Raw genomic sequence first — 21,739 nt, 5'->3', positions numbered from 1 at the left:
ATTCAAGAGTCGAACCTGCCAAAATGTCACTAAACAAGTGCCTTGAATCTTGACCTCCCTCTATCGATCGCGCACTCTCTATCAACGGCTTTATTGTCTTGAGTCATCATTGTATTGGGTACACTTCCAGTCAAGCCGAACATTGATCAGTCGCATTGATATTTCTTGTAAGCTTATTGTGTTGCAACGACTGTCTGATTTTAAGAGAAGAAAAAGGCAAGCTTTGCCGACTTACCGAACCGTACAAGCAACACATACCAAAACGTTAGCCGGAACCATATGATCCATAATGAAATCATATTCGACTTCGAATTCGCATACTCCGGCCTTATATAGGCAGCTTCCCAAGAAATCCTTTCGCCTGATCCAGTTACTCCCCGGCTCTTGGAATGATCCGCTTGACACGGAGCTCTTGGGACCATTTGTGTATCTTAGGCCAGTAATCAGTATACGACAAAGCTTTCCGCTCTTGATGGCCAAACCCCTAACTATGTTGCCTTATTCTACACTTGGGGGAATCCTCAGACGCCAAGAAAAACCACTGCCAATGGGCTCATCCAATGGATCACGACAAATCTCGATCTTCCGTTGAGAACTTTGCGCGCAGGACAAAGAGAGGAAACCGTCACCGTTGTGGGCCGACGTTTGTGCATCAACCAGAACGACCAAATGGAGAAGAGTCGCCAAGTTAGCCTCATGCATCAGATATTCCACCATGCCGCCTGTGTCTATGTATATATTGGCGACCTACTCGACCGAGGACCTGGACATGGAGGCACTTGGAGGAACGCGGGAGTTCAGACCCCTTTTAATTCTCGACGGATACAGGCAAAGCCTAGGAGGAGATCTCGTCTGACCTCAGGGAGCTTGAAACAGAAAATAGTGTACAGTTATCCATTCATCAAAAGTGTCAATGCATCCTTGGGCTACTAACAGTACCTCTAAACCACCCCTTCTCCGCCAACTGAAGATCATGAACTTATTCATTTTCCCCCCTTGATCGTGAAAACTCTGAACAATGTCCACTGCAGTATGAGTGGCACAGTCCTGGAGGGGAACACTTTACAAAGATCGAAAACTGCCTTAAGGTAACCTCACAGTTATGTTCCACGATCAAGCGTGTATCTAAACCTATCGCTCCAAAAATTGGCCAATCTGATCGATGTAATCGAAGGGTTAGAAGCTGTTTACTCTGAGCTTTTTTCGAGTGCTTGGGAGAAAAATTACCACAGGGAATCAATGGGTCGTGTGTTATACTTCGGGGCCGTCTTGACCAACGAAAATGGTGATGAAGCTACCTCACTGTTGCCCAAGGATGGCCCTGACTTGGCCATCCTCGTCTATCTTCTTTCGGAATGTTCTGATGGCGACGTTCTTCATACATCGGGCAACTTAAGGGAGAAATACGCGCAAAAGACGGCCTCCGACGCTGTTCAATTTGCTTGCCAGCATTGTCAGACCCAACAGCACTGGTACTTGATGCAAAGTCCATCTGGAAGGACAAGAAAATCATTCAGAAGTACTCGACTGCTCTCGAAATAGCGCATAGCAACTACATTCTCTTGACCAGCGAAGGGACTTTGGCATTAGGACCGCCTAACACAAGAGTTGGTGACCAAACATCAATTATCAGCGGCGGGCTGTGCCCCTATATACTGCGCCGCAATACGAAGACACAGCACCTGGAGCGTGCTGCTTTCGATCTCGTTGAGGATTGTGTCCTTGATCGGACTCCACCTCGGGAACCTGAAGAACTGGAGACAGTGTTCTTGGCGTAGACAGATGGCATTGTTTTAGCACGAGCAGAATTATCAAGTGATAGAAGGAAAGAATTGTGCGGGGACCATAAAGAAGCTCAGTCAATGTTAGGATACCCTATTTACTACAATGCTCAACTTTGAATTGCCCAAATCATTATGGGTTATGATAATTATGCTCTAAACCACTTCTACTCCTCCACTACTGTCTTCATTATAGTGTAAGCCAACTCCATTATAACCATCATGACGCCGTTCATAAACCTTTGTAAAGTTCCTCGACCACATCACTGAGCATTCTTAGCCCGTAGAATTTGGCCACCCTCTTCATAACTCCGAGTTTCTTGCTCACGTCTTGCCGTGACACAATTTCCTTCCACTCTCCACTGCAGGTACAGTGTTCCATGAAGTCGTTCAGTCTCAGTGCACCGCACCGGGCACATTTGAGATCCTGCGTTGTCCATTCCACAATCCAGCTCTCTACTATGCCCAATAATCGCTCTTCTATGGCGACACGGTCGAACTCGGTGCCACAGAAGCCGCAGCGCCAAGCAGCACCTTCGCCAAAGAGATCTTCGTCTCTGCATAGGTCTAGATCTCGCATCATAGTGCAGCTGTCACAAGATATCTGAGGAAGACGAAGGCTTTCTGATGGGTTTGTGAAGGTACCGTCTTTCGAGAACTCGCGCACCTCGAACAAGGCTAGAAGCTCTTTTCGAAGCAATCGAGCTTCAAGTGTGATGTTTTTGTCAAGCGATAGAACTTGCATGAGTGACTTGACAAGCTCGAGGATAGGATTTCGAGGGTTGAGGTGTGAGCCGGGAAGGACGGGGAATGTGTAGTCCTGTGCAAGCTCTGGATGAAGTAGCTCACGCTTCTGCTTGTTGAGGAGGCCAATGATGTCCTTCTTCAGCGGTTTCTCGAATGCCTTGCCTAATAGAATCTGACCTTCATGATCCTCCAGGCCCTTGCTTGGTAGCTGTGTCAGACGTGGTGTAGCATCTGGATCGCCGTTATGAGGCCGCTTGAGTTGATGCATGAGCTGGATGAACTCAATCACCCAGTCCTGAAATGTGGACTGTAGTCGAACAGGCAAGAACGTTGCCATCTGCCAGTGCATGACAGTTTCGAGGTTCTGTTCTTCGGCTTCAATAACCTCCTGACAGGCCTTGCCTCCGTAGTTGAACTCATCGTACCATACAAGATAGTCCCAATACTCCTTAATCTCCAAGTCGATAAAGTGAAAGAGTGGCTTGCTCTTGATCGACTTAATGATATACTCGCTATACGCATATGCGTTGCCGACCTCGGCCTTTGTGGTTTGGAGAATAAGACGGTTGGCGTTGGCAAAAATGACCTGAGATCCCACTCGACGAAAGTCAGCCATGAGCTGCTGGAAGGCCTTACGAGACATCATCTGCACATAGTAGTGCAGGGCTCGATCGTACATGAAAGAGTCGGGGTTCTCAACCCAGCGAACAAGGTGTTGCACGAGAACATCGGCCATGGTACTTCCACGACAAGCTTCGGTCCACCACGCCTTCACCATCTCACGCAGCACCTGAACGCCAGCGTTGGCAAAGGCGTTCTCGGATGCAAGTGTCTCTGAGTCGTCAGCAGCGGGATTGAACGAGACGGAGTCGGCACCCTCAAGCTCGTTGATAAGAGATGAGGTCAGGATAGTGTTGATAGCCAGATTTCTGACATCTATGTCGATACACACAGACGAGAAGGTTCCTGGATTGTTGACATTTGGCATTTTGACTGTGTCGAGAGGGCCAAGAAGATCGTCCTTTTCATACCCAGCATGGTCAGGGCGAGCATCGGGAGACCACCAAAGCACGACTCCATTGGCTTGAAGGCGTCGGGCATAGGCAACATCGATCAAGAATCGGGGATCGTCTCGTTCCAAATTACACAGAGGCACATCACCGTAACGAGCCAAAGCGGTAAGGTGTAGAATCCAGGATCCAAGGCCAAGATAATGGCCAACAAGTCGCTTGGCGATGACAGATTGCCACCCCAGAGGAGGTAGAGAGCTATCCGCCACATCGTATTTCAAGGGGAGGACTGGGAATTCTCCTAAGATAGGGACATCATGAATGAGCAGCTTACGCTGAGACGACTGGATGACCATCATCTGTGGTCGTGGCTCGTCCTTGCGCATCTTCTTGACAACATCACCTATCTCCAAGTGAGCCTTGCGTCGGGTCGTCACTTGGGTGATCTTGATGTGGAGTTTCTCCTGGTAGGTAAAACAATCCTGCCAGTTGGTACCAGCTGCTTCCGCATGCCGTCTAGCGAGCATCTCCGAATACATTTTGGAGATATTGGGAAGATCTTGACCGGAGTCCTTGTTCTTCTGCAGAATAACGACGTGAGCTTGGTCATTGGTGGTAGAGAAGATACCAAAAATCTGTCGTTCTCCAGTTGCAATGTGAGAAACGTAAATGTAAGCCAGTGGTGACGTCTCGAGATACGTTCGTGTCTTGGCTGGTCGCTTCAGACCAGCCAGATCAAAGCCTTGCTCAAGACCCTTTCCCAGCACAGCATGTTGTGCTGCGTCAATGGTACACTGATTTCCAAGACGCAAGACAGCTCGGATGTTCAGGGGTACTTGCTTCTCATACACACCCTCAACACTAGGATGATTGAAGAGTAGGGAGAACTTTTCGCTCTCGTTGAAATAAACATCTTCCGATACAGTCAACTTGAAGAGATGGCTTGATGGATGACCATTGGGAAGAGTGTAATTGACCTGTTCGACTTTCACAGCCTTCCACTTCAACATCGGGAAGATCCTTACTCTTGAGGTTAAGGAAGACTTGTCGAGGAACATTGACCTTAAGCGTATGAATCTTGGCATCGATTAGGACATATGCCATGACAATACCAGGAGTCTCAGTCGCTTTGAGGTGTAAGACCTGCCAGTTACTCATGTAAGTAGTGTGCGCCTGCTTCATGAATGTTTGCTGAAGATTGTTGACTGCGCCGCCTCTTCGGTCACCAAACAATTGCCGTCGACGGATTCTGGCTTGCTTCTGCAACTTCCACTTCTTCTTCTGGTACATCAAGAATGCTTCATAGTTCTCCGAAGCACTTGGCATAACTTCAGGAAGTGCAGACATGGGATCGGGGTTCTCTGCTGGCTCAGGAGACTTGCGCTTCTGAACCGTCGTTGCAGCCTGAGAGGATGCAATGACTGCGTTGACTTGCTTGGGCTTCAAAAGCTTGCTACCAAAATCTTCTACATCATCCAGTCGAGGACCATTAATGTTGGTGATGTCTTCCAGTGGACTCTTTTTGAAAAGATCAGTGAGCTTCTTCTGCTTCAGCTTGTCGTCCTTGATGTTGATCCTCCTTTGAAGCCAGTCAGGATGTGGCACTCGAGGTACAGGGTTGCGGACCTTTTGGAGAGCCGCAGGAATGGTGATCAGCTTCTGGATAACAGAGCCCAATCGCTCCAGGTAATAATCCCAGTCAAGCAGTGCACGAGGATCAGTGTCGGTGGGCTCCTCCTTCAACCACTTCCTCAGATATGTACGCTTGACAGATTCCTCTGCAGAGAAGATAGCCACCGGAACAGCTCGTTCTGTAACGGGTGCATTTTTGGGTCGAGCGCAGATGATGAACTTACAGTTCAGTCCTTTGTCCTTTACCATCTGCTCCCCTAAGAAATCTGCCAAACGCTTGGCAGTTGTGATACTGGTTGACTTCTGGTTTCCGTACTCCTCCAGTGTTTTGGACATGCTTCGATTCTCAGAAATGAGTTCCATCAACTCCTCGTCTGCCAATGTTGTGCCCTTGCTGTGCAGAACATCCAGCCAACGGTTGGCAACCTTGGCAACGGCCCCATAACATTCGGCCAGCGTTTCACCTTCGAGGAAAAACTTGAAAATCTGTTGCTGGAAGATCTTGATGAGCTTGAGCTCACCACGACGTTTCACCTCAAAACCTTTCAACTCAGCAAGACTGCCGTCATCGTTGAAGACAGCATAACGCTTCTTCAAGTTTTTGTCTTCTTCTTTCGATGTGGGCAGAACCATGGCTTTGTATGGACCATCGACTTCGAAAAAAATGGAGTTGTCGCTGTGTGTTTCGTACTTGAGGGTCTTCTTATCAACGAGTGTCTGGTATTGATGGTTGGTGAATTTTGCATGGACGTGGTGGTTAAGCATAACACAGGGATATGAGATGTTGAGTTTCTTGCCGCCCTTGAGTTTGAAGGAGAAGTTCTCGGGGAAAGTTGCGGGAAGCATGCACCAGATACCGTCGGTATCCAATTCCAGAGGTCGTCCCAGCCGTTCTACCAGTTGTCGAGCCATTTGAATAATGTGAGCACCCGTCAAACAAGTGACGCCAGCCATTTCGAGTGAGTACCAACGAGATCCCTTTCTCATCACATATCCGTAGAATGAGTTTAAAATAACCTTGTGCGCCAATTGCAGCGAGTCGTAGAGAATAATCATCTTCTTGGCAGCGTCAACCTCGCTCTGAGCAGCACCAGCAGACTGCAAGGATGACGTCTTTCCCTTCCAAACCTTGGCTTTGCCCTTGTAGTCATATCGACGATCACGGAAGTCTCGTACAGTGTTGATATAAAAGGGGTTTTCTCTTTGGCAAATGATTGCCTCTCGCACAATAGTTGTTGAATCATGGATTTTGTGGTAGACCTTCTGAGAATATAGTTGAAGACGTTTTCGTACAAGATTGGCTTGCTCATCGGCACTGAGTTCCTGGAAGGTTCTCATAGGAGAACTGGGATATTTACCAGGGAACTTCTCGTTCTGAAGTGCATTTTTAATCATGTTATACTCATCTCGTTTTGGGGGCAAGTATTCTCCTCGCCAAGCCCAAGGTAACCTTCTATCGCATGTCTTTCCTGGTCGATTGAAGTCGCAGGCAGCACAGTCGGACTCTTGAATCATAGAGTCAGGCTGCAATCGGTTGGTTGTCATGATGTTGGGGTACATCGATGCGACATCAAGATGGTAAATCAGGGGTTTTTCGTTACGGTTCGGCGTTTCTTTGAGCTTGTTCAACCTCTCGACGATCTGAGCCTTAACTTCTTCGTAGTTCTCTACATCATCAAAGTTCTTCTTCTCCTCAACTGTGATTACGAATTTGAGGGCAGCATCTAAATCGCCGAGGAGCTCGTCAATAGCTCCAGGGTCGACAGCAAAATCCACCGGGATATCAGCTCGAAAGACTCCTGCTTCGATACTTTCAACGTGACCGCCGACGTAGGTCTCTGAATCGAGGAGATGTCCGTCCCAGAAGGCCTCCTTTGGTGTGATATACTTGTTCGGAAGTACAATTTCTCGTTGATATGCTTGCACCATCAGCAGCATCTCGCAGAGTGTACCAGTTCCCTTTCTCAATACTTCATCACCACTCAAAGGTAGAATCGTACAAAGTGAGAAAATGAAAGGGTGGACATATTTCATGTACAGATAATATGTTGCAACGGCATCGGAGACGGAGTATTCAGCGAGTGTTTGAGGTCGCTCAGTCGCGTATGGTGTCATCAATTCGGGATCCAGCTCGTCTGGGTCGTATCCGAGCTTCGCGACAGTGACGGCTTTCAGACCGCGAGATCCTTGAGGCAGATACGAATCTCGGTTGACCCAATGGAAGCAGTCCATGTGCACACTGTAGTTACACTTGTACTGATCCTCGTTGTCCTTCTTCCATCCAATCTCTTGATACATATCAATTCCATTGATGCTAGCCCGTGCTTCCACAAAGGGCCAATCGAAAAAGTCACCGTTGTAAGTCGCAATGACGGTAGGTCGTGCCTCCTTGATGTGCAGGAAGAATCTCTCGATGACAGCCTTTTCATCAGGTTCGTTGAAAATCATAAAGGGGCCCGGGTATTCTGGTTTGGGTGTGTAGTCGAAGTCGCCAATGTCTTCTGAAAGGATTTGGCGGTTGGTAATTAAGAACCCTTGGCCATCGATCATGTAAGAAATCATGATAATCTGATCGGTGGCAGCATCGGGGAATTTGAGAGGCAGCTTTGATGTTTCAATATCATAAGCCATTACTACAGGTTCAGCCGGCAACGACCTCTCTTCGTTTGGGTAAATTTTGGTGACTCCATGTTTGGCTTCAACAAAGTACCACTTTCCGGCTCGTATATCTGGGTGTCCAGGTCAGTAGGTGACTGGCAAGGGTTCAAGGCAGAAATAAGGAATGTATAGAAGCAATAATCAGGGCAATGGTGAATAGTGGTCTCATAGCCCTTGAGGGCTCTGAAGTAGCAAATACTTGGTTGCAAACATCATGTAAAGCTTGTAGAAGAGTGTGGACAAGGATTGATCATACCTAAATCTATCATTACTCGTACATGGTATGGTACATCATATTCTCTTATATCGACGATAAAGTCGCTCGCATCGGAAAGGGCAGTATTCATATTTCGGTCGTCATCTCGTGAATCATCAAAAAGGTCGAAGTCGCCATTCGAGCTGTTTCGTGTTAGCTTGATCCTGCCAAGGATCAGTTGAGCACTTACGTTGCCACCTCGGCGTAGGCATCCATAGCATTCATATTCTTCTTGTTCTTTTCCGCAATAGGCATGATATCTTTTCTCGCAACCATGAGGTCATTGACATTGGCAAACCTCAACTCCAGAAATGTCCTTCGGTAGCCGAGCAAGTGGTTGGGCATATTGAGATCGTCTTTCTCAACTCTTCGAATCGACTTGACGACACCACCTCCGGCAACCCTCTTGACCCATTCCTCAACCTCAGACTCTCGTCCTTTCTTGACAGCGATCAAGAAGTATGGGTCAAATTCCACAGTAGCTTTGAAGGTCGAGCCGTCTTCTTCGATGAAATAGCAGTCGACAGCGGCTCGACCACCCGGTATCCGTTCGTCCTCGATCGATGTGGGTTGAATGTTGACTAGCCAGCCTTCTCTCTTCTTTCCGCTCTCATAACGCGCAAAGCCCATATTCTCGTCAATGCTGTGTGCTAGCCGTGTCCGCTCCCATTTCTCGTCTGCCGACGTGGCCTCGTTCCTGGACGAGGCCGCGAATGTGCGTGTTCGGTTACCATGGTAGGCAACTTTGCCTCCTCGACGGAAGCCCTTCTGAGGGCGACGAAGACTTGTGTTAGGCATTGAGTGTTCTGGGGGGGCTCCCCAAAAGGAGTGTGGTTTAACAAGCAGTTGACGATGTCAGGTAGCAGAGATTCGACATGGAGAGAGAGAAATTGCACAAGAGCAGTTAAAACAACACAGAAGAAAAAAAGTAATTGAGAAAAAAAGTTGTTTGCAAAGTCAACACTGAGCGGAGTGTATCTGTGGGAACAAAGTAAATGAAGGGCGTCCCTAAAGCCTGGACCGAGATTGGATAAATTGGAAGCGTGAGACGCGTTTAGACACGCCCTCGCGACGCGACTGCACCCCACTTTACTTTAATGGACTTTCGACAGAGCAACGAAGCGTGCACGGGCCATCAAGGATCCCGATGCAAGCCTTGCTTGTCAAGCGTCATCGGTCTTATCCCACGTGCTTCTAAAGAAAGTCGATATTTGGCTGTGCGGTCTTGTTCATGACACCAATTGCGTCGCAATTATAGCCAGGAATGGCTTCAAATCCACAGGATGGGCAATCGATGCCCGGCGATAAGACCCTGCATGTCTGGTCGAAACCCATAGAGCAAAACGAAGCTACTACAGTCAACGGCGAACATGGAGCGACACCGACGAATAATAGGCCAACTATTTCAGAGGCCGTTTCTATGATCAAGAAGGATGATTTTACGAATGTTGCAAATACTCCTTGTGCTCGACAAGGTTTCATCACAGGAATAGCATCTGGTGCCGGTATTGGAGGATTGAGGTTCGTCCTCAAAGGTGAGTGGACAATGTTGAACTTTCTAGTTTAAGGCATGGTCTAAAAGGAGTGAAGGGAACCCCGGTAGCGCTGCGAACTGGGCTGTTGGAATGTTTGTGCTTGGAAGCATGGCATCATACGAATGGTGCCAGTACCTACGCCGCGAGGAACGTCGACAAATGAAACGACACATTGAGGTGGTGTCAGAGAATAGGAGAGAGCAAGCAAGAAAGATCCAAGAGGCAAGACGTGAGCACGACAAGCTGGAGGCTGAAAAGAAGGCGGCAGTAAAGCCATGGTACAAGGTCTGGTGACCATCAGGTTGAGCACATTGCACCTCCTATGTACTATTATTTGTGTAAGGGTGTATATCTCGTGGATTGGATATAGCTTGTAGATAAAATCCCAATTGCAAAAAATGAACCTAGACGACAAGAGCAAGTATAAAGAAGTGCTTCCGTGAATTGGGCACCAAATCGTAGTAGTGCTGTATGATCTTTTAAAGACCAGGGTATAGAGCGGCTTGATTAGGCCTTGGATGTATTCACCAACGATCCCTTCAATTTTCACCAACCGTGAATCCCCATGAAAGAACCATGAAATTTCTTCGTGATTGATACGCCGCTTCCTCCAAGCCGCCAGAATTAAAAAAAAAAAACGCCAAAGTAATCGTTAGAAACATCTATAGCCGCTGCCAGCGTCCCAATAAGCGTTGGCTTCGAGCCCAATACGCGCCAAATAATAACTTTATCCTGTAGTAATCGCAATGTTCGAAGCCTCCGTGTCTGTGAACCTGACCTTTCGCGGCGGTGACTGTTCCTCTGATCGTCCGAACTTGACTCCCGAACCACAACCGCGTCGCTGACTGCGTCGTGCTCGTGCCTCGCTCTCTTCTCGTTTGCGATACTCTGCCATCTGCTGTCTCCGTCTCATGGCGCGTGCATGCGCAAGAGCTGGTGTGGGTTTGAATCCGATACCGTTGATTCCAATACCGTCGTCGTCCTCATCATCAGGGTCATAGATGGTGATCTCATCTTCATGCCACGTCAGTGCAGCTCTGACAGGGTCGACAATCTGGACTTCTTCTTCGTCTGGATCCTCAAAAGGCCGCCGAGAAGGGCGCTTCATGCGGAGTGGCGGCGAACCCGTTCTCTTCTTGACTCTCGATTTTGACTCGGAAAGCCTGTTGATAGACGGGTATGCATGATGCAGGCTCCCGTGGTTTTGCTTTTGTTGCTGGGGTTCTTCGTGTACGCGACCTTTGAAAGGTTGCAGTGGTTCTTTTGATGGTAGGACAGACTTTCCGTCAAGATCGACGACTTCTTGGACAGTTGGAGCTGCATCTGCCCCGCTCATAATCTCATCGGGTTTCTGTCGCTTCCTCATCGACTTGTCCTCATCCATGAGAGTATCGCTGTCTTCGTTGCTGACTGTTGCCCCGCCCCCACTTTCCAGTGCAAGACCACGGAACTTATGGGCAAGGACCCTTGACCGTGAGCTATCGCTGCCATCTTCTGTGTCTGCTGGACTTGGGACTGAAGAAGGGTGAAAGGAAGACGATAGAGGCTCATGCACAAATGTGAATTGTATAGGAGATGCCCAGGTTTCTTCTCCACGCTTGCGTTTCGGGGTGCTAGAGATGTTTGCTGACGCGGTGGCCATAGCCATAGTTCATTGTTTGATAATTCAGGACCAGGACGAGTCGAGCCGAGTCCAGAGCTGAGTATTGTCGAAAACAAGGTCGATAGCTCGCTCTAGTTGGGAACGATGCCTTGTCGAGGTACGTTGAAGGGAGGATCCGCAGTTTGAGCTGAGTCGACGGCACCTGAACTATCGGTTTTGGTTGCGCAAGCACCACTTGCTATTTGTGACCTTCCGTCCGTACTTAACTTGCTTCACTAGTAATAAACCGAAAAGGGAAGCGCGAGTGGCAGTGTGACTTGAGGGTATATTCCAATTGGACCTTTTATTTTGTGTTCCAAGAATGAGAATAATAAGAATAGTATTGGATTACTGTACTGCATGACTACAAATACAAAGCCAAGTAGGTAAGTATCAGGTTCGTAAGAGCCTCGTGATTAACCCGCAAATTCAGCGTCACATTCGGACTTTCGGGTCACATTCGATCTGGTTGGGCCAGCATCATATCGTAGATCTGCCGCTGATCGCCATGTCTCAGATGTTTAGAGCATGATGATAGATACCTAGCATGGCCAAATTGAATGATAATGAAATATGAATATGTACAGTTGTTATCTATAAGTTTGTACTATGTAAAGACCCTTACGCCAAAGTTATATGATGCCGGATGCGGCGTAGTTTTATAACCCCTCCAAATCCATACCCCAACGCCATTATTTCCCCATGTCAAACCACCCCAACACCATTAATGCCAGATCTCAGACCACCGTACCATTCCGATGTGGCTTTTGTGTATCAGATCTGGCAATGCCGTGTTTTTTCCGCTGATTTTGTTGCTCCTTGCTAAGCCTGGTGTGAAAATGAAATGTCCTAGAAGGAATGCTCGTCATGGAAACTCGTGACGAAGATAGAGTCATGACCAAACCGGTTGGTCTGCTGATAATTAAGCATAACATGCCGAGTATGTTGAGTTCTATACATTGTGGATGGCCTATACAATGTTAGACGACATACCGAATACAGGCTTTGATATCCTCATAACTTACGCGAAGCATCTTCGCCCTAGCGCCAACGGTATCAATGCCCAGTTGCTGCAAATCCTCGTCTTCTAGACATGAAACTTGAGCTGGAGACATTCCCAACAAGCATCTTTCATACTTGTGCAACCTCAAAGCTCGAAGCCATTTGGCAGCCCAACGAGGATCTTGAGAGTTGTGTGGGAACACTGGCATGATCCATTTCGGCTTTACAGGAGGCTGAATGATGAGTTCCTCTTGTTGCCTCCATAATTCTCGCTTGCGGTCTTTGAGTGCCTGAATCATTGGCTCAATCTCTCGCAGACTTGGTAGTTCTGCGATCGAGTGGAGGGCAGATGACCGTTCACTATCGTCCAATACTGAGAACCAGGTTCTGATTATTCCCATCTCGTCTCCAATCTTGCCGGTATCTCTTCTTGAGGAGGACACATGATGGTGGAATGAAAGCGAAGCAGAGCTTGAAGTTGGTGAGCCCGAGTATGAGCTCGATAGACTAGAAGAATATGAAGACATGATGCTGAAGGCGTGCTGTGTATAATCCGTAATCTTTAAACGATGTTAAATATTAAATAGAAGAAGAAGAAGAAAAAATGAAAGTAATATCAGAGGATATTCCGCCTTCAAATATTACAGTTAACTTGTAAAGCGCTGACGAGGCTCTCGACAGTCTTGTATGTGGTGGATTGATCTGTGGCGTGGTCGATCTGACGGCGACCGGGGCCGCTTGGAAATAAATCACCTCAGGTCATAAGTTGGTTGGAGCTGGATTGAGCACGTATTTATTAAGGAACTCTCCCAGATGCCAAAAAGCCACCATTCTCGTCTCAGGCCGCCCTGACTCTTTCAACCAACGTTCGATCCCCTATGTAATCACAGATCCATCATGGGCCTTTCTGTTACGGCCCCTCGGCAATTTCGACCAACTCACTCATGATAGTGGCAAGATATTGACAGAGATAAAGACCATATCTCTCTTTTCTTTCATATGAGTATTATATGGTGAATGTTTATGAATTTAGGGTGGTGAGAGAGATATGAGCAAGTTATTTTGCCTTCTTGCTCCACTACCGCCCATACGTCAAATGCCGGCCGAGGCCTTAGATCGTGATCCCTGTCGAGTACTACTTCACAAAGCTTTAGTATTGGTCTCGAATTACTCGTGACTACCTTGTTTGGGCAAAGCACAACTACTTGAAACATGGTGCTTTGACCTGTGTTGTGCTGCTTGATCCCAGCTCAGATATGAGACGATAGTCTTGTAAGTGGACAGCATGAGAAACGAGCCACTGGTGACTGTCTTAATTAAGTTGTGGGGGGTCAACCTTGATGGCTAGATGCCTCGGTGCAGTCCACAGTAAACGTCCTGGAGAGTGGGCTATATATTATCGCACCTCTGGGCATCAGGAAACTTGAGGCCTTGTGTCGGGATAAGAAAGTAAACAAGCTAAAGATTATGCTGAACTTATCACAAGATATTATAAAGTACTACAGTATTATCCGAGTCTTTCTATCACTTAGGACTCAAGTTCAAAGTTTTATGCCGCCTCCTAGTTACACAAGGTCTACGCCAGCGTGCCACCCTATATCCTCACCTGGAAATGGTCGGAATAACCAGTATGCATTCATCAAGCAAGGTCGCAGTATAGATAATTTCTCGAGCTGGACTCATTGAGTTCTAGTAGCATATAAATATTTCCCTTGCCACTGTTAAAAAAAAAGGGTAACACTATAAATAGATGATCAAGGTCACTCGCAAATAGTGTACTTAGTGGTACACCAACAACTCAAATTGCGATACCGCTTACTTACCACAGGCTACTTTAGTCAGCAGGAAGCTCCTACAAGATGTTCACAACAAATACTTTCCTAAGGATATCAAGATACACGCCGTGTGCTTATAATGACCGAAGCAATTCGATTTCAAAAGTGCTTTTACGGGTATCACTAGAAAAAGACTTGTCATGTAAAACCTCCATCGTATATATCAGCTCTAGTTGATACAATCGACATATATTCAGCCGCAGCAAACAGTTGTCTCCTCAATCCCCTTGGCCTTGTCCTCAGGGGCTGTCAAATCTTCGATATCAATCCTTACAACGAGCCAGTCACAAAAGAACTTGCCCAGGCCAGCACCAATAAAGATACTAATGATAACATAGCCGTTGAAGTACATGGCCAAGAGCATAATGATGTAGGCTCCCGCAAAAGTAGCAGCGTGGATGAATGCGCGGATGAATTGCTGCAGAGGTGAAGCTCGATATGTAAGTGTTTGACTTGTGGGAACAACAGCTCCCGTGCAACCCGCGGCGGCGAGAGAAACACTGTGGGTAGTGGCTTGACGCTGAAAGCCACGCTGAAGAAGAGCATCGTACTCTTTGCCCATACGCCGGAAGAACTCGACAAGAATAACGAGGAGGATAACGCCGATACAGGTAGCAGCCATCATACCCTGGTTCTTGATTTGCCATGATGAGGCCAGGAAGCACGCATCGATTGTGTTCCAATTCCACAACATCTGAGGTTATTAGTTAAGAACAAATTGGTATCTCCTGGTAGTAAATCTTACCTCGACCTTACAGGCAGCACCGCTACCGCCCATTCCTCCGTGATCCATGATGAGTTGTTAGGTTGGTATTTTCACTCGAGTTGAACAGTGGTGGTTGAATGTTGTAATCGGCAATGGACAATGAATCTAACTTCAACTGAACCAAGACTGTGTAGTTTTGAACCAGAGAGTGGCTGGTTGGGGAGCTAAGTAGGGCGAATATCAAGGAGTTGAGGTTCCACTGAGAAAGATTGAGCTGTTTCCAAGACTTGTAAGACTGCCGGAGAATTAAGAAGCGACATGGAAGAGCAGAAATAAGGTCAAAATTTAAGGTTATGCTGAAGGATGAGGGAGATATTAATAACGCGATATTATTCCATCACTGATTCGATCCTTGATAATACTGTAAAACCCAAATCTAGGGCTGGAAAGCTTCAGGTTCCGTCCACATCCCAAGGTTTGCCGAGCTTCGGTGGATTCCCCCGGTGGAGTCGGATGTTGCGACGGCCCCACCATGGAGTGAAGATCCCGGTAAAACGTGCTCATTTCTGCTCAACTCCTCTTGAATAGTCTCTCGTTTGCCTCAGCTTCGTATGTTTATTTCTATCTCAGGGTATCATTTCTTCATCAGGGTCGTTCCGGCCAATCTCCAAGAGGGCGTTTTGAGCAAGTAATCAGGAAACAATTCCCCGATATGGCCTGGCTCCCGACGCCAAGTAGACCTTATTATCACTTCGTACCCGATTATCTCGTAGACCTCAAACATGCTCATACTAGGTCGTCAAGACCGTGACGGCGGTTGGTTCTTCAGTGGAGACTCGGCCGATGGGTCGATTCTTATTTGTATCTAATGGCATCACGTCTTTTATTCTACTTTAGTCTTGATACTCAACAGTCATCTCTTCTCATGATTCTTGATACATGAGATAGCTACAGATCGCCCATCCGTTGATCCGTTGTCCCACCAGTCTATGAGAAAATCAATTGCCTCTTGACATATTTTTACACTTTTCATAGAACAGCAGGACCAGTACGCCCTTCACGATGGTGTCTCTCAGCCAGCTGGATGCTCGCCACATCCAAAACATGAGCGAAGCCAAAACCCTGGAACCTCACTGGGGATACGCTGATCGCGCTCTCCCTTGCACAAACGATAAGGGATCTTGCGAGTATCTCGATCTGGTCTATTATGCCCACGATCTAGGCATGCTCTACTCCGGAATCCTTTGGGCTACTATCCTCGCTGTCTTCTTCCTTTGGGCTATTCTACGACATGTCGGCAAACCCTCATCTCCGGCTATCACTCTTGGAGTGAACCCAAAAGCCGGTCTCGCCAAGGTCCGCAGCAGTCTCAGCTCGTTAACACGGCAATATCTCCTTCCAGATGCCTGCCGGACGATCTTTGGCCGTACCACTCGCTTTCAGGTTGCTGTCATGCTGTCCCTGGTGGGATATCTCACTGTTTGGAGCTTTGTCGGTATGACTTATCGGAAATGGGTTACTCCCGTCAAAGATATGCCTGGAGTCTACAACACTCGCACTACTCTCGGTCCTTGGTCTGACCGAGTCGGTATTCTCGCGTATGCCCTGACTCCTCTGTCTGTCCTCTTGGCTAGCAGAGAATCTGTCCTTTCTCTCATCACAGGAGTGCCCTACCAGAGCTTCATCTTCCTACATCGCTGGCTGGGCTATATCATTTTCCTTCAGGGTTCCCTTCACACCATTGCCTGGACTGTCGTTGAGGTCCGTCTATACCAGCCTCAACCTAAGGTTGCCGCCGAGTGGATTGTACAGGAATACATGATCTGGGGTGTCGTTGCCATGATTCTGTTACTCCTCATGTTCATCGGAAGTACTCCTTGGGGAATTCGCGCAACAGGATACGAGTTCTTCCGCAAGTCTCACTACGTCCTCGCCATGGTTTATATTGGTGCCTGCTGGGGTCATTGGAAGCAGCTGAAGTGCTTCTTGCTTCCATCACTCCTGTTCTGGTTCGCTGACCGTGGATTCCGACTGCTTCGTACCGCTTATCTGCATTACCACCATCTCCCCTCAGGTAAGATGGGTTTTCAAGCTGCCCAAGCTGTTATCACCAGGTTCCCTGACGCTGAGCATGGCGACATTCTTCGATTCGACCTTGAAAACGATCAGGACCCCTGGAAGATCGGACAGCACTACTTCCTCTGTTTCACTGAGAGCAACATCTGGCAATCACATCCCTTCACTCCGATAAATGCTCCTGTCGTTGAGAAGGGTGTTGTGAAGCACTCGTACATCATGCGCGCCAAGGGCGGTGAAACTAAGAAGATGGCTGAGCTGGCTGCTAAGAAGCTCACGATCTCCGAGAGAGCTACCACTTCTGTCATTCTCACTGGCGCCTATGGTGAGACCACAATGGACCATGTTGCACCTGACACCAATATTGTCTGTGTCGCTGGTGGCACTGGCATTGCCTATGTACTCCCTGTCCTCCTTGAACTCGCACGATCACCCATTTCCCGAGACCGCAAGATTGAGCTCATCTGGGCCATCCGCCATGCCGCTGACGCTGAATGGGTTCAGGAGGAGATGGACCTTCTGCAGCAGGCCCGAAAGGCTCTCAATCTCAAGATCCGCGTCTACGCTACACGAGACTCCAGCAGCAGTTCCAAGCTTCAGGTCAGCGACGAGAAGGATGTCACAGATGCTACCAGACAACTAGGCTCATCATCATCGTCAGACGTGATAGAAGAAGGCTGTGCATGCGGCACCGATGTCCCCGTTGCTAAAATCGGAAACGGTATTGTCGATGAGGACCGACACCCTAACCTATCCAAGCTCATCAGCGACTTTGTGAGCAACACCATTACTGGTCCCACGACAGTCTTTGCCAGTGGCCCCGGTGGAATGATCAGTGATCTTCGCACGATTGTGGCTGGGTGCAACTCAGGCAATAAGGTCTGGAACGGCAATGAGCGATTTGATGTTAAGCTGGTTTGTGACGATCGTCTGGAATGGTAGGGTGTCTGCGCAAGATTAGGAATGAACCATTGTTTGGAATTGTGTGATGTGCAACTTTGAGATACCACTCTAGCGACTTTGCATTTAGATGGCGTTTTCGGGGCTACAAAAGGGTTGAACGGATAGTTTGTGTATACAGCGTCAAAGTACGTACGTGTTGTTCATGAAGAACCTGAAACTCAGGGATTTTTCTGTGCCTTATAAATCAGCCTATTGTGATATTTGGACATGATTTCAGTCTCTGAACACATGTGAACGATTACACCATAATACGTGGTTGTGGAACCCATGGGCCTGAGCCTATCGTGATCATGCTTAAGCTTCACAAGCAGCCTTTCGCGCCTTCACAACATTACAATTACACCTGTTAAAACATGGATGGGCACATGTGAATACTCTTAGTATGCACGCAATTAGGTACATACGCACAGTTTAAGCCTCATGAAAATACGCAGTGATAGTACTGCGCAAGCAACGGACTACCAAATTATCGCTTACAACCGCACCAGTCACTACGTGATATTAATGGAGCACCCATGACGCACCCCGCACTCAAGTCACCACACACTCGTTCAAGCTGGCCCGAATACCGCCGTCATCATGTTGTGGGATTCTGGTTGTTCCATATTTGCCATGAAAAGGCCCCGCGGCTCATGACCCCATTTCCATTGGCAGTTTAGCCTGAAGTGTCATGATGGGTCCTACAACTATCCCATTTATCCCTGTATGGAGTCTGCTGCTGGGTGCAGACACTACGAAATAGATAAACCTGGCCGCATCTCAATTCAGTGCATAACCATTTTGTTGTTTACTTGTTCTTTCCGTTCTATGCTAGGTTTGTTGGTGTGATATAAATAACCCTCAACCCTCATATAGCCATCCTCAACTATACTCATATTCACGCACATACAAAACGGCTGTAGTGAGACCATCCATCATGGCTGACGCTCCTATTTCTTTCCTGCCCCTTGGCGCCATTATCCAGTCCCTTGTCGTCAACGGCGTCAACATCGTCCAGGGCTTCCCCACGCAAGAGGACTATGAGAAGCACAACTCCCCTTATTTCGGCGTGACTGTTGGTCGTGTCGCCAACCGCATTAAGGGTGCTCGCATTGACAGCCTCAATGGTAAGGAAGTTACTCTCGCCGCCAACGATGGACAGAACCATCTTCATGGCGGTAAGATTGGCTGGAGCAGCCGCGTCTGGGACGGCCCCAAACCTGTTGGAACTCGCCAAGTTCCAGGCGTAGAGGGACTTGAGGGTGGTGAGAGTGTTGCCTTTACACTTACCAGTGAGGATGGTGACGAGGGATACCCTGGCACCGTCGAAGTCACTGTTACTTACACAACTGGCACACAAAACGTCGATGGCAAGGAAGTCATCATTCTCGCCATGGAATACGAGGCAAAGCTCGTTGGTGGCGCTGATGAGACCGTCATCAACATGACCAACCACTCCTACTTCAACCCCAGCGGAAAGGAGACTATTGCCGGTACAGATATCACCCTGCCTACAGCCAACTACCTGGCTGTTGGTAGCGATCTCATCCCCACAGGCAAGATTGAGCCTTTCCCCGGTGTCACCGCCAACAAGACCTTCACACTGGGCCCCCAGGAGCCCAATATCGACCATTGCTTCGTCCTAAACACAGACCCTTCCTCTGTGCCCCTGGACACCCGCAACCAGCCCCTCAACCTCAATGTCAAGGCCCACCACTCCGGCTCCGGCGTGAACCTCGAGGTTTATAGCACTGAGCCTACCTTCCAGATCTACACCGGCGCCGGCATTAATGTGCCTGCCGTCAACGGTCTGCCTGCTCGTGGTGCTCGTGCCGGTTTCTGCTGTGAGCCTGCTCGCTATGTTAACGCTGCCAATGTACCTGAGTGGAAGAACCAGGTCCTGCTCAAGAAGGGTGACACATACGGTGCCAGAACCGTATACAAGGCGTGGGCCGATTGAGTTGGATCACTGAAGATGAAAAGCACATCAGCTAAATAGAGGCTGTTTTTTTCAACGCCTAGCTATCGTAAGACAATTGGAAAGAAAAACCAGATCACTCCTGTTCCCAGACACCGTTTTGTACAAAGTTTCTCGTGATGCATCCTGATGTTCCTAAATTACATACCGTCGACATAGACAGGTGAATCATAAGCATAGAATACCCATAGGCCTTAATCGGAATCACTGTCATCATCGCCCAGGAACGCCAAATCCGCCCTTGCTCTCTTGCGTCTCGCAGCATACGTTTCCTCTTCGTCATCATTATTCTCGTCATCGTCGTTTTCTTCGGCGTCACTATCGCCGCTTTCAACGACCTTGGCACTCTTGCTCTTGCTGCGGCTTGCACGACCACGGCCCTCTACACCCCAGAGAGCACTCATCTCCTGCGCAGATTCAACCTCGGCCAGAAGTTCTCGCCTCTCTTTGATTTCGCGCGCCTTCGCTTCTGAGAAGCGGCCGTCCATTCCGATATCAGTGAGCATCTTCCTAAGGTGTCGAATCTTTGCTTTGGCATCATCGCCGTATTTCTTCAGCTCGTTGTGCCAAAGCTTTCTAACACCACACTTCGTAAGCTGACCCTGCAGTCGCTTGATTTCCTCGGTGTTAGAGTCGTCAGATGTAGTGACTTTCTTTGCGGCAACCTTGGTATCCTTTGCTGGCTTGCTGGCTGCCTCTTTCTTTTCCTTCTTCTTGCGTTTGGGCTTTACTGGCTCATCGATGACATCGGAATATTCTTCTTCCTCGTCGACAACTGGCTTGTTCTCACCACCTTTGGAACCCTCCTCTCTATCTTCTGGGTTCTGTGGTTTTGTTGAAGTTGTTGCCTTGTCACTTTTGAGTTCTCCATTCTCAACCTCATCGTCATTATCCCCTGGCACTTCAGGTTCAGATTTGATCGCATCCTCTTCGTCCTCTTCGTCCCCCCCTTCGGGTTTAACGGCTTTAGACTTGTGCTTTGGTGCTGTTTTCTTTGGCGCCGCTCGCTTTCGCTTCTTCTGGGGTTTCTCCTCCTCGCTGAGATCGCTCAGCTCGCTCAGTTCGCTGGATACACTGGGCTTAGATTCAAGGTCAGATTCAATATCAGACTCCTCCTTCTTGTTCGCCTTTTTTGACTTTGGTTTTGATTTGGGCATTGTGACGCGCTTCTGGCGCTTGGGCTTTGGTTCAGGTGATTCAGCATCAGGAGAAGAGCGCTTCACGCCAGTTTTGTCTTCTCTATCTGAATCTGCATTTTTATTGCTGTCTGGAATCCATCCATCCATAAGTTTCTCCTAAATTCTGTGTAAGTTTATGATATAGACGTCGTTCAAAAGTCAAACATACCACTCGCTCCTTGATCAGACTTTTGCTTTTTTGCTTCCACTCCGCACTTGAGAGAAATCCCTCATCGAGGCTGAGATTCTCTTCGGTTTGTTTGCGAACCTTGTTCACAGTGGTTTCGTCTGGCGTAGCTTGATAGACTTGATAAGTGGCATCAAGGAGCGCCCGCTCGATTTCATCTTCTGATGGCGCCATAGTTAAGTTTACTCTAAAATCGTTTTAAGCCGATAAATGACTCTTTGTCGAGGTTGCTTAAATAAAAGTGATTTGATGGTTCATAGCATTTCACGATGAGCAGTCGAGTGTTCGGTTTGAGTCGCGTTCAGACGCGACAGGCTCAGAGTGAGCCTGTACGTTTATTGTGGAGACTTCTGTTTAGCGGGGGAGAGCTTTGACCAATGACAGCTTGTTGCGTTTCTGAAGACTCCATCCCTGTTAGTCAAGATCGTTACATTAATGAACACAATAGAATTGTCAATGTTTCTCCGGTTTTCGAGGAAACAAAGGCTCGGTACTGATATTCTCATAGGGTGGCTTGGCATATCAAGGTGTCTGAAAGGAGATATATCAAGACTGTTCTCTCTTGGCTACTTAA

General features: G+C 48.0%; 10 protein-coding genes across 10 annotated transcripts; 5 read left to right on the top strand and 5 right to left on the bottom strand.

The window, feature by feature from the left end:
* Positions 1-97: 97 nt before the first annotated feature.
* On the top strand, positions 98-979 carry FOXG_19537 (uncharacterized protein). Its single transcript, XM_018399773.1, has 2 exons — positions 98-167; positions 217-979. The coding sequence occupies exon 2, from the start codon at positions 290-292 to the stop codon at positions 590-592; it is 303 nt and encodes a 100-aa protein (XP_018243560.1). The 5' UTR covers positions 98-167; positions 217-289; the 3' UTR covers positions 593-979.
* Positions 980-1,239: 260 nt separating this feature from the next.
* Positions 1,240-1,778, top strand: FOXG_19536 (uncharacterized protein; the record flags this gene model as incomplete). The annotated part of the gene is made up of 2 exons (XM_018399772.1): positions 1,240-1,431; positions 1,488-1,778. The coding sequence occupies 2 exons, from the start codon at positions 1,240-1,242 to the stop codon at positions 1,776-1,778; spliced, it is 483 nt and encodes a 160-aa protein (XP_018243559.1).
* Positions 1,779-1,815: 37 nt separating this feature from the next.
* FOXG_07773 (DNA polymerase epsilon subunit 1) lies at positions 1,816-9,100 on the bottom strand. Its single transcript, XM_018386395.1, has 3 exons — positions 8,275-9,100; positions 8,085-8,227; positions 1,816-7,899 (listed from the first exon to the last, which is right to left on the bottom strand). The coding sequence occupies exons 1-3, from the start codon at positions 8,880-8,882 to the stop codon at positions 4,400-4,402; spliced, it is 4,251 nt and encodes a 1,416-aa protein (XP_018243558.1). The 5' UTR covers positions 8,883-9,100; the 3' UTR covers positions 1,816-4,399.
* Positions 9,101-9,202: 102 nt separating this feature from the next.
* Positions 9,203-13,011, top strand: FOXG_17764 (uncharacterized protein). The gene is made up of 2 exons (XM_018397753.1): positions 9,203-9,619; positions 9,675-13,011. The coding sequence occupies exons 1-2, from the start codon at positions 9,349-9,351 to the stop codon at positions 9,911-9,913; spliced, it is 510 nt and encodes a 169-aa protein (XP_018243555.1). The 5' UTR covers positions 9,203-9,348; the 3' UTR covers positions 9,914-13,011.
* FOXG_07772 (uncharacterized protein) lies at positions 10,347-11,267 on the bottom strand (the record flags this gene model as incomplete). Its single annotated transcript, XM_018386394.1, has 1 exon — positions 10,347-11,267. One exon carries the CDS (start codon positions 11,265-11,267, stop codon positions 10,347-10,349), a length of 921 nt encoding a protein of 306 aa, XP_018243557.1.
* On the bottom strand, positions 12,214-12,790 carry FOXG_07771 (uncharacterized protein; the record flags this gene model as incomplete). The annotated part of the gene is made up of 2 exons (XM_018386393.1): positions 12,214-12,231; positions 12,287-12,790. The coding sequence occupies 2 exons, from the start codon at positions 12,788-12,790 to the stop codon at positions 12,214-12,216; spliced, it is 522 nt and encodes a 173-aa protein (XP_018243556.1).
* A 1,106-nt stretch (positions 13,012-14,117) lies between the features above and the next one.
* FOXG_07770 (uncharacterized protein) lies at positions 14,118-15,239 on the bottom strand. The gene is made up of 2 exons (XM_018386392.1): positions 14,844-15,239; positions 14,118-14,792 (listed from the first exon to the last, which is right to left on the bottom strand). Exons 1-2 carry the CDS (start codon positions 14,889-14,891, stop codon positions 14,292-14,294), a joined length of 549 nt encoding a protein of 182 aa, XP_018243554.1. The 5' UTR covers positions 14,892-15,239; the 3' UTR covers positions 14,118-14,291.
* Positions 15,240-15,390: 151 nt separating this feature from the next.
* Positions 15,391-18,138, top strand: FOXG_07769 (uncharacterized protein). The gene has a single exon (XM_018386391.1). It carries the CDS (start codon positions 15,867-15,869, stop codon positions 17,820-17,822), a length of 1,956 nt encoding a protein of 651 aa, XP_018243553.1. The 5' UTR covers positions 15,391-15,866; the 3' UTR covers positions 17,823-18,138.
* Positions 18,139-18,248: 110 nt separating this feature from the next.
* FOXG_07768 (aldose 1-epimerase) lies at positions 18,249-19,988 on the top strand. Its single transcript, XM_018386390.1, has one exon. It carries the CDS (start codon positions 18,760-18,762, stop codon positions 19,780-19,782), a length of 1,023 nt encoding a protein of 340 aa, XP_018243552.1. The 5' UTR covers positions 18,249-18,759; the 3' UTR covers positions 19,783-19,988.
* Positions 18,530-21,465, bottom strand: FOXG_07767 (uncharacterized protein). The gene is made up of 2 exons (XM_018386389.1): positions 21,148-21,465; positions 18,530-21,095 (listed from the first exon to the last, which is right to left on the bottom strand). Exons 1-2 carry the CDS (start codon positions 21,337-21,339, stop codon positions 19,995-19,997), a joined length of 1,293 nt encoding a protein of 430 aa, XP_018243551.1. The 5' UTR covers positions 21,340-21,465; the 3' UTR covers positions 18,530-19,994.
* Positions 21,466-21,739: the final 274 nt, after the last annotated feature.

Source organism: Fusarium oxysporum, chromosome 4 (genome assembly GCF_000149955.1).
Source record: "Fusarium oxysporum f. sp. lycopersici 4287 chromosome 4, whole genome shotgun sequence".
Classification (NCBI taxonomy): domain Eukaryota; kingdom Fungi; phylum Ascomycota; class Sordariomycetes; order Hypocreales; family Nectriaceae; genus Fusarium; species Fusarium oxysporum.
Note: the sequence above shows the minus strand (reverse complement) of the source record. Positions and strands in the feature narration are given on the sequence as shown.